The sequence below is a fragment of the Meleagris gallopavo genome, chromosome 15 (genome assembly GCF_905368555.1).
Source record: "Meleagris gallopavo chromosome 15, MGAL_WU_HG_1.1, whole genome shotgun sequence".
Lineage (NCBI taxonomy): Eukaryota > Metazoa > Chordata > Aves > Galliformes > Phasianidae > Meleagris > Meleagris gallopavo.
In genome coordinates, this window is record NC_139418.1 from 3,464,361 (window position 1) to 3,477,775 (window position 13,415).

Consider the following 13,415-nt stretch of genomic DNA (forward strand, 5'->3'; position numbering starts at 1 on the left):
GTAGAGAGAGTCCAGCAGAGAACTACAAAGAAGATTAGGGGCTTGGAGCTTCCCTTATGAGGAAAGGCTGAGAAAGCTGGGATTGTTCAGCTTGGAGAAGACCGAGAAGGGATCACATCAATGTATATAAATATTTAAAGGCAAAAGTAAGAGGATGGGGCCAGGTTTGTTTTGTTTTGTTTTGTTTTTTTTCTCAGCAGTAGAGAAAGAAGAAACAAGCACAAACTGGAACGCAGGACGTTCCATCTGAACATGAGAAAAATCTTTACTTTGAGGGTGACAGAGCACTGGAACAGGCAGCTCAGAAAGGTTGTGGAGTCTCCTTCTCTGGAAACATTCAGAACTCATCTGGACAATTTCCTCTGCAACCTGCTGAGGGAGCCTGCTTTAGCAGAGAGTTGGGCTAGGTGGTTTCCAGAGGTCCCTTACAACCCCTACAATTCTGTGATGCCATTTGTGCACACGTGTTCTCTTGGGTAGGCTGCTAAAGATTGAAATGCTTAAAACTTAATTGATACTCAGTCTGTTTTGAAGGCAACAATGTTGCATCTGCCCAACAGACATTATTCAAAGGCCACAACAAAGCCTCCATCACAAACTCTGCTTTTGGCAGCGTTCAGTCTATGCGACTTCCTGGTCTTAGAGCACTTCACCCTCTTTCTCTTTCACTTGTCCTAAGTTCTTTTCCCTAATACACAGAAAGGATTCTGTTCATGACAGCAATATCTGTAGTAGCCAAACAAAAGTCATTTTTGGAGTACTGGTGTTTTTGTATTTGTGTGGGTTTTTTTATGAACTTCCTGCCAGTGTTAAGCTAAGCGCCTAGTGAAGGAGGCAGAAAGAGAAAGAGAAGTCTGAGTAACATTTTCTGCAAGTGCTGTTGCCTTATCCTGTCCTATCACACACTCCCACAACTCAAAAAGCAATGTGGTTTTGGTACTTCCTTCCTCACATGGCTACAGACTCAGCTGCTCTTTGCACGTAAGAAAGTTGCTTGTAAAAAGTTACCATTCTAAACTTTGCTTTCTTTTCTAAGACATTGGGTTTGAACCATTTAAAATAAAATCAAAGACTACACACTGTATTTTAAGCAGAAAGTGATTAATTTGCTGAGTGAATTCAATGAGCAACTTTTCTCTTTCAGTTTTTCCTCAAAACTGGCTGATGTAAACCCTCACAACGGCCAGCCCAGGTTTCAGTCCAGAAAGCCTGCAGACACTCAGATCACATTCACACCTGTGGGACTCTAAACTAAAACAACTTTTGACTCTAAAGCCTGTGGCCTTTACTTTACTTCTTTAGCAGAAATTAAGCTCAATATTTTGAAAGATACTTACTCAGCCTCTGCTATGATAGTGAATTAGCCAAGCACAAGTGTTGTAATCCACTTCTCCACGAAAGCATGTGTCTCAGCAGGGCACAGTTCTCACCAGAACATTTCCTGATACTCCCCTGGAGTCTTACTATTCACATAGCAACATACTGATTACCTGCAGCACAAGATTTATTGTGCAGACAGGTGTGAATTCCATAGGAAAACAGAGAAGCTTGTGATTTGGAAAATTTCTTCCCTCATACAGTTTACTTGGGTGACAACATCTGACTGAGATAGCTGTAATTCTGTAACCATTCTCAGGTTGTTAACATTTGTGTGCACGTACTTATTTCAAAAGGAGCAAGGATGACAACATTTGCTTAAACTTGGTAAATTGCAAAGTAGTCTTAAAAAAGAAAACCCTCACAATATCCTTCCTCCGTCTGTTTTCATATTCATCCTGGAGTCCATGCCCCTAACATAAAATCACCCGTTTTTATCATTTTTAGACACACTGTTTTGAAATTACTTGTTATCTGATACTTGCTGGCAGCTCAGTCTGCCTCCGTTGCACTTCCATAATCTGAATTACAGCAAGGTACATACTGGGGAAGCAGCAATGGCAAGACAGCAGGCACTTACGTGGCTCAGGATTATAGAAATAGTAAGTTTTTATTGGCTTTTTGTTAAATGGTAGAGTGCTTGAAAGCCTGCCTTACTCAGGTTCTGCCCAGAAAAACAGTTAGACATGAAAGAGATGCACAAATCAGATAATTAGGGGACCAGTGTTGGTAAGAAAAAGATATGAAACAGGAAGAAAAACAAGACACTGGTAACTGCCTGGCAATTCCTGGACACATGCAAAGATTTTATAATACTGATATTAAGTTTATTGCCAGATCTAAGATCTATGGAAAAGGAATCTGCACTTACAAACAATAAAATTAAGCTTGTACAGAATTTAGACTCTGACATAAGCAGACAGGTTTGGTTCCTGATTTTTCTTCATAATACTTTTACTTCCACATTCTGCTAGAGTTGTATAATATAAGCCAGAAGTCAAATGGGGCATTTTCAACCATATGTGTGTAACCCACTTGCTTTGGCTGCCACAGGACTTTCTGAGTGGACTTCCTATAAAAAGAAATGAGATTTAAGAATCGGAGTATGACTCAGCATATGTTTTCTTTGAAACAAAAACTTTCTTTGAAACAAGATCATCGTTGAGGAAAATTTCATTAGCAGCAGAGCAGAGTGATGTTGCTCTCAGTGGGCTGAATTCAGTTGTTCTCTTTGACTGCGTCCTGTAACCTTGGTGCTCTTCTCAGGCACTCAGTGAATATAAAAAACATCACTCACAGTAGTAGGGTAGGGTATGGATGCCAGCAATAAGTGCAGCTTAACTGCATGCTCCTGACCTAAAGATCTTTGAGGGTTGTATTTCACTGGTTGTTATTCACCCTAACGTTGCACACAAACTACACACGAGTGATGAAAATCACATCAAAATCTCTGTAGACATAAAGATGTATTCTTCTTATGTTTCATTTGTATTTCTGCCCTGCCCTGCAAATGTGTTATGACATGAAACTGATGGGAGGGATTCCTGACTGTGCATATCATGATTGTGGAGGGAGGGGGACAAAAAGAAAAGAAAGTCACAAGGTGCGTTTAATTTCAATTCTGTGACCATAGGCTTCAAAGAAGCTGCTTCCTGAAATAGCATTAGCTTTTTCCCTGCAAAGTAATAGCATGCCACACCATTATTTAAAGCACTGCTCTAGTGCCTGATGTTTACCATACCCTAAATTTCTAAGGCTTGCTGAGCTTAACATCGATTTTTAAATTCGATCCAACAATATGGGTTTTTCTCTATGCAAACAGCTCCAATATTCAACTGCCAAGTTACAAGCTCTTCCTTTTTCTATGTGCGATAGTGTAGCTTTGCAATAAGAAGAGAAATTAAGTATTCCTACCACACAGTAAATGATAAATCCAAATCACATTTCCTTTAGTAAAAATTGTGATAAAATGAGTCGCTAAGAAAGCGACTGACAGGTTACAAGGAGGTTTTTTTTTTTAACTATTTCTGTGATTCTTTTAAACAGCATTGTTAGTAAACTAAGTCAAGAAATAAACAGAAATGAAGGAAGGACATCTTTCTTCCCAAAATGGTAAGTAAAAAATTCTGACTTCTTTTTCAAAGTTTCCAGCTGTATCTTTCCTGGACTGTTGTTGGTTTGATTCGTAACACCTGCGTGTCAGAGGGATCACCTGGAAAGTCTATAAAGTAAAAAACTGTGTTATCTGTAAAAAATAGGAATTCTTGAGCCCACGAACAGCCTGGATACTTCCGTCATGTCTGAAACCAATAAAGATAAGATTTCATGCAATATTCCAACTGAGTAAATTACTCTTTAGGATTGCTATAAAATTTGGGCACATATCATTACATTAATGAGTCATAATTAATGCAATTTACAGACCTGTACATTGTTACACTTTAAAATGCTTCACAACTTACTGAATATAATATTCTTGAAATAGGAAAAGAGCAAAAAAATGCAATTAATTACATTGACTTTTAGAGTGGAGGAGCCATGAAAAAACAACAATTTAAATTCATATACTGTGAAAATTGAAGTCTAGTCTACATGACATGGTTTTAGACCACCTGAGGACATAATTTCCTACCTTTGCATTAGCTAGAGTTCAAAACTAGAATTGAAAACCAGATATTTATTACATCCTACAAATACTTTGAACTTGACTTTCAGCAGCCGCAGTAGAATTATTTAAGTTTCTATTTGAAGTGCTGTTCCAAGGACTGATGCTCCTGGTAAATTTACTGAGTTCCACTTGTTTCCAAACACTCCACCTCACTGACTTGGCCTGGTTTTCAGGACAGTTGAGCTGACATTTGGTGACTGTATATGAAATATAAAGTAGTGTGTTTATGGTATTTTGTGTAAAGTTTAAGAAATTAGACAGACTTCATTTTACTTTTAAAGCTAAACGTTAGCTTTATTAGCAATTCAGTGTACTAGACTTAGTGTATTAGATTTTAGTGTACATAAAACTTTAAAAAACATATTTTTAAACATAAAAGTTTAAAAATTTCAATTGGAAGGAATTTATCTGTTTATATCTTTGTTACAGGGGCCAAACACAAAAGTGCCCTGAAAATTCAGGTAAGCATGTACTGGCGGTCTCTAAATACAAATAGTGTTTAAAAATATTAAAAACCTAGTTTATTCTTTGAAGACTACAATAAGTGAGACAGGGCAAAGCAAAAAAAGACATAAAAGTTAAAAAAAAAAGAGTGCACAGAGTAGCAAAATGTTGTATGTTTCACCAATTGTAGTAATGAGAAAACAAGATAATTTTTTTTTTTTTAAACAAAGAAACAACGGAAAGGCAAGAGTAGATAAATTCACATTCCCAAACTGCCTTTTGTTAACCCCACATGTGGTATCAGTGCTTATACATATTTTTGTTCTGATGTTTCTGCTCCATGCTCCCACTCCTAGCAGCATACAGAAACACAAGCATCCAGATGTCTGCCAGTCTCTGAATTTTTAATTATTTTCCTAATAGGAAAAGAGCACTTAAACCTTCTGCATCTACCATGCTCCCTTAGTTCTACTGAGATTAAAATAACTTTAGATTTGAATGCTATAATAATTTTTAAGAGATACAAAGGCTGTGCTTATTCTGAAAGCATTCTACTTCAAATGCTATTTAAAGCATGAAGAACAGGACAAACTAGATGAGACAGAAAATATAATCTCATATAAGGAAAGCTTTACTCTTAGTTTTGAATGTTATTTGTAGTACCTTCCATGAGCGACGCACGGATGCCAGTCTGCCTGCCTTTGACAGGCCCGCTCCTGGTTGCTCCTGCTATGGTAGGAACTGTGGTATTGTGGTTCAGAATGGATTTGGGATGGCTTCTTGTCCTTTTTGTTAAGTGATGTCTTGACATATTCAAATTTAATTGTGTTTTGACTTCCCTATGCAGGATACAGTCAAGAAGATGATGGCTGGTCTTCATTTGTGAGTATGAGGATTAACCTAACATACTGGGCCAACAATATATTGACACAACTTTTCTGTAATCTCTGTCTTCTCTTGCATTACCTACTTTAGAGAGTACGGATGGATTGGTCAATGGCATGGGGTGTTAGACTAAGGAAAAAGAGAAGCATGAATGATTGGAGTAGCAAATTTCACTGAGAAAAAGGCTTTTGCCCAATACAAGGCAGAGCTTCACAACAGCAGATTTGTACCACTGGTTCAAGTAAAAACTCACAAATTATGACTAGATAAAGTTTATATTCCTATTTCAAACTCCTGAAAGAGATGAGAAGGTTGTTGTGTTATTCAATGGCAAAATCTTGCTATTTTTTTCTCTATAAAGCTTACTTTTTGAAAAATCCAATTAATTTTTTTGAAGCCAGATAGACTGCAAAGAATACTTTCTGTCTTTCAGCATAGAAAATGCTCTGGTAAACTTCATTAGATGAGGCAAACACAACCTAGCTAGCAAAATGAATGAAATGACTGATCTCCATGTCTATGAAGATCTCTCACTGACCATTGTCAGTGTATTTTGGAAAAAAACAACTGAGAGGTATTTTTTAAAAAACTTGTTACTGCATTTGCAGGAGATTTGCTGCTATTTCAGGAGCGTACAAGATAAAAGTAACTGCCTGTAATGCAGGCTGGTATGAGCTAGTCTGGAACTTTCAGCTAAGGCATCGGTGAAAAAATAAAAATACTTTTTCTCTAAGTCACGGCAGACAGCACAGAAAATGTGTGCAGTGACCACTACCATGCCTACACTGTGATCTTTTTACGACCAGTAAGATGCTAGTAGTATGTGTCTGTTTTTATTCTGGTTAGAGTATCAATCAAGACCTGTATCACAAACCTCTTTTTTTTTTTTTTTTTTTTTTTTTCCAGAAGTGTTTTTAAAGTCAAGTTTCGGTCTGTAGAATACATACTGTTAAGTAAGAGTGAGTTTCAACTGCTCTTTCAACTGCTGCTCCTGTGTTCTTTTGGGAAGCTCCAATTGTTCGCTGATGCCTTGTGTGTTATCTAAAAGCAGACATTCAAAATTGTTTTAAAGACTTGATATATTCCAGGTTTAAAAATATTGTACTGAAAAGTCCCAAGGAAACTGCAGAAACAGTAACCTGTTATAGCACTCATCTTTTATGTACTTTGGTCAGGATGAAGATGATGACTATGAAAGCCCTGATGATGACCAGGAAAAGGAAGATGAGGCTGACTATGAGTCACCAACGGAAGAAACTGAGGAAGCAGAACATGACAGTGATGGCTATGAGCCACCTCCATCCAATAACGATGAAGCACAGCACAATGTCATATTTCCTGCAAAGTCACTTGCAAACAACACAGACTATATAGGTAATTACTAGAAATAAATCATAAGTAATGTTTTATATTATTTTCAACTACATTTACATAGCTGGTAATGGAATATAGAAGGCTTTATCTCAAAGTGGCACAGATATTGCAAGTTGGTATCTTCATAACATTTAAAGCTAAATTTTCTACTTCAGACAAGCTCTGTTGGATTGAAGATAAGTTTCATGTGATGTGTGCACAATTTGGAATCTGCATAAAGTAAAAAAAAAATTACATACTATTTTGCAGTTGTTCCTTGATCAGAATGAGTTGTCATAATAGCAGCAAAATATTAGTGAAAATTGGGAAAGATCAGCTTTCTCAGTTTGTCATTTTTTTGTGTGTGTGTCTGATTTTTCAGTAGCTTGCAGTTTTGAGTCAAGTATGGGAGTACAAAACACTGCCAGTTCAACTGACTGGTGCTTCAGGCAAACACTGTGCTGCAAGGAACAAAAACAAACATGTGAGCCAATAGAACAAGGCAGGTGCAGTCCCACCACCAAAGGGACAGATGAACTTCTAGCTCCCAAAAAACACTGGTCATAAAGCAACTGCCCATTAAGCACTAACATAATGTCTGTATGATGTGTCAGGTTAAGCATGCAGCATTTGCAAGGGCTCTTTTTTCATAAAGATCTAAAGAGAATAAAATAACAAAACTGTTTGCATCATTGTTTAGCTTGGGATTTTTCTTTTCTTTAGACAGGCCTCCAACAGCCAGATCATCACATCAGCCTCCAGTACCACCCCAGCGGCCAGGCCCATCCCCAGCACCAGCCTCATTTGGGGGAAGAGGTGCTTCTGTATGTTTCTTTCTTGATATTTCAGAGTAAATGAAATACTTATCTATTTACTTTGCCAGTACCTAAATGTAAATCCAAGTGTAATATTATTGCTATTCAAATAGTACACATAGAGGAATAAGAAAGATTTTTGGTGTCCAAATAGTTGAACTCTTATAGGATGTTTTTTTTTTTTCATGGAACAACACAATTTAGAGTGTCGAATATTAAATTCATTAACACTGGAAATTTGTATCAACTTGTGAATTCTAATTATAGATTCTTAATAGATCCCACTATGTTTCTTTAACAATACTTGCATATGAAATATTTTTTTCAAATGAACAAAGACTACAAAAAAGTCTAAGGGACTATAAGGAATTGAGAACTCTGATGACATGCTTTTTTCCCCTCATTTTTTTGTCCTCTGAAATCTTTGAAATTGAAAGCTATGTAATGCTTACAAGTTGCAGTGTCAGTTCAGCATTTGCCAGCACAGCTGTACATAAGACCTACCCCTGTGAAGATGATTTTAGGATGTGATAGAGGGACCTTTGGTCTGACCCATTTCCATAGTTCACATACATAAAACACAGAGTACTCTTTGAAATGTAATAAGTTCTCATAACTGTGTCCTAGATTGTTGTACTATTTATTGGAGTAAGAACGCAGAAAGACATTTGTCTGAAGAAATATAGATTTAGATGTCAAAACAGTCTCACCCTTTTTTTGCAGCTTCTGATAACCCATTGTTTGACCCAGCTCTCACAATAAGAAAGAATAGTCCTTTTTCCCACTGCCTCACTCAGCAACTAGCACTAGTACAGTGTTAGTGCATCTTTCTCAGCATTAAAATTGCTCCACTAATTTCACCATCATATTTCAAAACTATCACTGCTGCACTGAAGAGACAAAGTTACAGCAGCACTCTTGAAACTACTGGTTCTTTCCAAACAGAATGTCCTCCCCAAACAGAACATCCCACTAAAATATTCCTTATGAGACAGAGGGAATTCTTTATGAGCCAAAGAACCACGTATGCAGGTCATTCTTTAGGAGTGTTAATAATTCCTATCCATCCTACAGTGGGCAGAGACCAATTCTTTGTGCTTTACCAGACACCAAGACTGTCAGATACAGTGCGGTGTGTTCAATACATTAAAATTAAAAGAGAAAGGTGAGGGCAGGTTTTTAACCATGTCTAAAATGTTTGTTTTAGCTGCCAGCTTTCCCTCCTCTACCAAGCAACAATGACAGACATGTCAAGCCTTCCAAACGTAAGTACAGCTGTCAATTCTTTGTCAATGGGCTGCACAGCACTTCAATTTTGCCTGTAACTCCTCAGCTTCATTTTCTAATACTATTTACTCAGAAGACTCCTTTGTTATTCTCGGAAGTAAAACCAACTCATGGCTGCACAAAATAAAGTTATACTGACATGTATTAGCACATTGCCTTACACAGTTACTATGTTTAGCCCCAGCTCCTTCTATAGACAGAAGCACGAAACCCCCACTGGATCGCCTTGCTCCACCATTCGAAAGAGAAAGCCCAGTACCAGGTCAGTATTTGCTCATGGTCGTATCAATGGCTTGAATATTAATGCAAATAATAATATTCAAAATTATCAGATCAAAGAAAATCCATGCAAAAGGTCAAGGCTCAAAAAAATGTACTTTAACTCAGTTATGTACAAGATGATCTGTTTTGGAATAAAAAATGTGAGCAGTACTTACATAGTAGATCAGGGCTGGTTGATCAGAAAGACATTATGAGATTCCTGCACAAAAATGGAATAAAATAAATTAAGTGAATGATCATAGGAAAATTTAGCATGTTAAAAGAGGGAACAACTTTGCAAACAAAGCTAACAAAAATCTCTATATAGTGTTATATGTAGTTTGTTACCCAGACTGAAAAGAATGCTGAAAACTTAAAAAACAGAGAAAGAAAGGAAGAAGGGCATTTTTTTCAGACTTTGATGGTGTACTTTACAAAGAATATAAACTGACTACTTTATGATTTTTATTTATTATCTATTTGGTACATGCCAGTATAGAAGTATTCAGTAATTCAAAGCTGAATCACAGAAAGTATTTTTGTAAAATGTGTCATTTTGAAAATTAAACATTTTTCCTTTAATAAGACATATTGCAATTCTTCCACTGCTTATAAAACCCAAATCTTTTACTGGCTTACATCTCAGGAGTCCTAGTGCTTCAATCTGCAAAACATTGCTATCAATAATATTCAAAACTTTTTTTTCATAGAAAATTTAATTATCTGCAGTTACATTTTTTCTAAACATCTTTTACTATTTCCAGGGAGGAAGCCAGGCCATCCTGAAAAGGTGAGTTCTTTTTAGTTTGGTGCTTACACGTTTTTAACCTGTTTTGATATCCTTAGCTCTTAACTCTTAACTGTTCCTTGTTGTTTCACAGCTTCTTGCTCCACAGCTAAGGTAAGGAGTTTTGCCTCTTTGACATGAGACTGTTAATGCCAATATTAGTCAATTTTTTCACATTAACTGAATTTTTCCCTTTATTTCATCATTTTGCTCCTGCTTTAGAGCACTGGGAGAACAGCTAGCAATGATGCCAAAACCTCCTGTACCACCAAGTGATAGATATGAAAGAGGAAATCCATCTCCTCTAAGGAAGCCAATCCCTGTAAAGTAAGAGTTCATTTAATTAAAATTTAATGTAAATGTAAATGAAATTCAACAAAAATGTGGATAAGCAATGTAGGATATAATTTACTGCTACTGTATACCAGTAGTATCTGCACACATCAAAGTTTTGTTTTAACAGTATGCACGGAAAGTCTTGTTTGCTTCAGAAAAGTGAATGTGATAAGAGCTGTCTCTCAAGTCCCATCTCAAATAGCCATTACACATGGCAAGGCTCCCTTTCTACTGGCATAAAGAAACATATGATTTATATTTTAACCACCAGATCAACGTCTTGCTCTAAGAAACATTGTTTCACGAGCCCCAAAGATATTTTGTGTGCAATATTAGGAAGAGCTTGCATAACCCATAGCAAATAGCATCCTACAGCAAAAAATTGATAACTGCCTAGATAACACAGGCTCAATAGTGTTTGATTGATTTTAAAACAAAATAAGGAAGTAATTGAGATCTGCTAATCAGATAAGAAAATCAGTCAAAGAACCAAGGGCTTGAAGGTTCATCATGTGTTCCAGCCATCACAGAATCACTGAATCACAGAATGGCTTGGGTTGGAAAGGACATTAAAGAACATTTAGTTCCACCTTCTCTGCCATGGACAGTGTAGCCACCCACCAGACCAGGCTGCCCAGGACCCCACCCAGCCTGGCCTTGAACATCTTCCAGTGGGGCATCTATAGATTCCCTGGGTGGCCTAAACAAGTGCCTCCCCACCCCAATGTTGTGGAGTACTGTAAGCGAGTTTGAGACTTGAAGTCTGATGTTTCATCAGTGTAAAAACTTGTTTAAAACTCGAATCTTATGATAAATTATTGAGAATTTTGCTGTTTATATAGTCATGATTGGCTAAGAATTCGTGTACCATCCTAGAATATGGCTGAAAATTTGTATTTTGGATATTTATCTGAGGAAAAAAATTGCTTCTGCAGTTATATGGGACTACAGAATTTACTAAAAGTTTATGTCTTAATAGAAAATATAGCCTAATGCACATCAAGTGAATGGATAATTTTCCATTTTTGATTCATGTTTTGTTTTCTGTTTCATTTCAGGCAGGGCTGGGCACAACAGAAAAGACCTGAAGTAAGTATAGTCTCAAGGCAAGTGTGTAAGGATATAGGTGCTACAATAAAATGAGGTACCTGTAAGAACTAAGAATTCTGGAAAAAGTAAACTTATTTCTTTATGTGCTGTAGTGAATGCTGACGGATCTTTCATAGTACGTTGTTTCGTTTTAATAACTTCTATTATTCTATTATTGTTCTATTATTACTATTCTATCTTTTAATAACTTCAAGATCAGTTGATTCCCCAAATACTTTATCACAGATAACATGAAGAATAATCCCAACACTTTTTATGACCCTAGAGAGGTGATTTTGCTTATTTTAAGGTTTTTTTTTTTTTTTTTTTAAAATTATTTTTATTTAGCTTAGGCTGACCTAAGAATTTAATTTTCAGATAACGCTGAGAACCCATACTTACCTAAGGAGTGAGGAAAGTTTTCAGTGCATTGGGTCAACATCTTGTATGGTACTTCTACTTCACTGTTTATTTGTAAATAATAGCTGCACCTTAACAAAAGAACTTTAACAAGTTTTTTGGTGTTGTATGAAGACAAAACTCCAGCAGTTTAGATGAAAGTGACAGGCTAGATAATATAATCAAAATTTATCAATTTTCAGTTCTTTGTTTTGTAAAACAGCGCGCTATGAGTTGCTAACATTTGTTTTCTCTTGGTTCCTCAGGAAGAAGAAGAACGTAAGTACTTCTTCTCTAACTTTAAAAATTTGAAGATTTTCTTTGTCTTAGTGCTACCAAAAAAAAAAAAAAAAAAAAGTTTCTAGAGTTTCTAGAGTTCTTTCTTTAGAGCCATTTCAAAAAGTCAATTGGTATCTTGACAGGCTGTAAAATGCTTACAGTGTATCTCGTACAGATTTATATAGCAAAGCTGAAGAACAAAGAAAATCAATAGTTAATAGCTTCCTCTGGTCAGTTAGTTGCAAGACAGCAGGATTTCTTACTTTGAAACACATCATATTTTAGAGACCTGTAATCTCCACACAGCATGAAACAGTGAGGCATGTTTTCAGTATTCAACAGAATGTTGGGTCAGACCCTGGCAGTGCTGTGTTCTGTGTAATGGTACTTAGTCCAAGGAAGAGAAGCAGAACTTGTTTCATGTAATTAGTACTGGTTATAAACTTCTTTGTAAGTTTAGTTCCTAAAATTCAGTTTTTAAAGCAGCTTCATAACAGAAGCAGAGCATTTGGCCAAATCTTACCATTGCCTCTAAGACCCATAAAGAACAGAGCAGAGAGCGGTTAAACTGTTTCCCTTTTACAAATAGTTGAGGCCTGAGGACACTGCAAAAAAAAAACCAAACATTTTAGTATTATGTTCTTTACAATTACATGGGAGAGATCTCACAAACGAAGTTTAAAATATAACCTCAAATTCACTGCTCAAAAGCAGCTCAACACAGAGAACACATTCTTACCTCCCTCAGCTGTACTGCAGTTTCAGAGCCTGAATTGCAGCTTCTCCAAAACATAACTTATATACTGTAAATATTCCAGTCCGCTCCATTTTATTTTTAATTTAATCTTACTTTTAATTTCCTTAATATTCGGCTCTCAGTTGACCATATGAAGTTACAATCTGTATCTAAAATATCAAGGACTTTTTAAGTCTTCAATTAAGTTTATCTAATTAAACAACAGAAATGTGATTGGATTTCTTCATTCTAACTAAGTTAAGTTTTACATTTTCTTCTCCTCTTCTCTACAGATACACCCCAAAGACCAGTGCCACAGATATCTTTGCCCCCATACAACTCCAATACGTTCCCATCAAAATCTATCAAGCCTCTACCTAAGGCAGGTGTGGTGCCTGGTGCTGAAAGGTTTGTTTCACCCATTGCAATCTCATTCCTTTTGAATTCTAATCTCTTTTCTAAACAGTCCCAGCTCTCTCCAGTTTTTCCATAAGTGATATGCTCTAATTGCCTACCATGTTAGTGGTCCTTCACTACTCTCTCCAGTAGCCTCAAATCCAGAATTGCAACATTAACAAGAAGCTGAATTTTCCTAAAAATTGGTAAAAAAAAACCAAAAACTCACTCATGTAGAACAACACCATAAGCGGAAGCCAAAAGAAAGAGCTAGAAACTGTTGCCTGTTCTTCCTATTTTAGA

At 36.4% G+C, this 13,415-nt stretch overlaps 2 protein-coding genes across 4 annotated transcripts in view; one reads left to right on the forward strand and one right to left on the reverse strand.

The window, feature by feature from the left end:
• The window catches only part of LOC100551480 (A-type potassium channel modulatory protein KCNIP1), a 371,266-nt gene extending 359,263 nt beyond the window's left edge, over window positions 1-12,003 (reverse strand). For all 3 annotated transcript variants that reach the window (XM_085236509.1, XM_085236506.1, XM_085236507.1), the window contains exons 1-2: window positions 11,705-12,003; window positions 9,267-9,310 (exon numbers count right to left, since the gene is read on the reverse strand). The gene's annotated coding sequence lies outside the window, so the exon portion shown is untranslated. The remainder of the gene's footprint in view (window positions 1-9,266; window positions 9,311-11,704) is intronic.
• The window catches only part of LCP2 (lymphocyte cytosolic protein 2), a 30,420-nt gene that overhangs the window by 9,868 nt on the left and 7,137 nt on the right, over window positions 1-13,415 (forward strand). Inside the window, exons 4-16 of the mRNA XM_003210261.5 lie at window positions 3,424-3,489; window positions 4,475-4,506; window positions 5,337-5,371; window positions 6,550-6,748; window positions 7,451-7,551; window positions 8,750-8,807; window positions 9,008-9,091; window positions 9,855-9,880; window positions 9,972-9,991; window positions 10,100-10,204; window positions 11,272-11,302; window positions 11,968-11,980; window positions 13,010-13,124. Of these exons, the coding sequence (XP_003210309.1) occupies window positions 3,424-3,489; window positions 4,475-4,506; window positions 5,337-5,371; window positions 6,550-6,748; window positions 7,451-7,551; window positions 8,750-8,807; window positions 9,008-9,091; window positions 9,855-9,880; window positions 9,972-9,991; window positions 10,100-10,204; window positions 11,272-11,302; window positions 11,968-11,980; window positions 13,010-13,124 (885 nt within the window). The remainder of the gene's footprint in view (window positions 1-3,423; window positions 3,490-4,474; window positions 4,507-5,336; window positions 5,372-6,549; window positions 6,749-7,450; window positions 7,552-8,749; window positions 8,808-9,007; window positions 9,092-9,854; window positions 9,881-9,971; window positions 9,992-10,099; window positions 10,205-11,271; window positions 11,303-11,967; window positions 11,981-13,009; window positions 13,125-13,415) is intronic.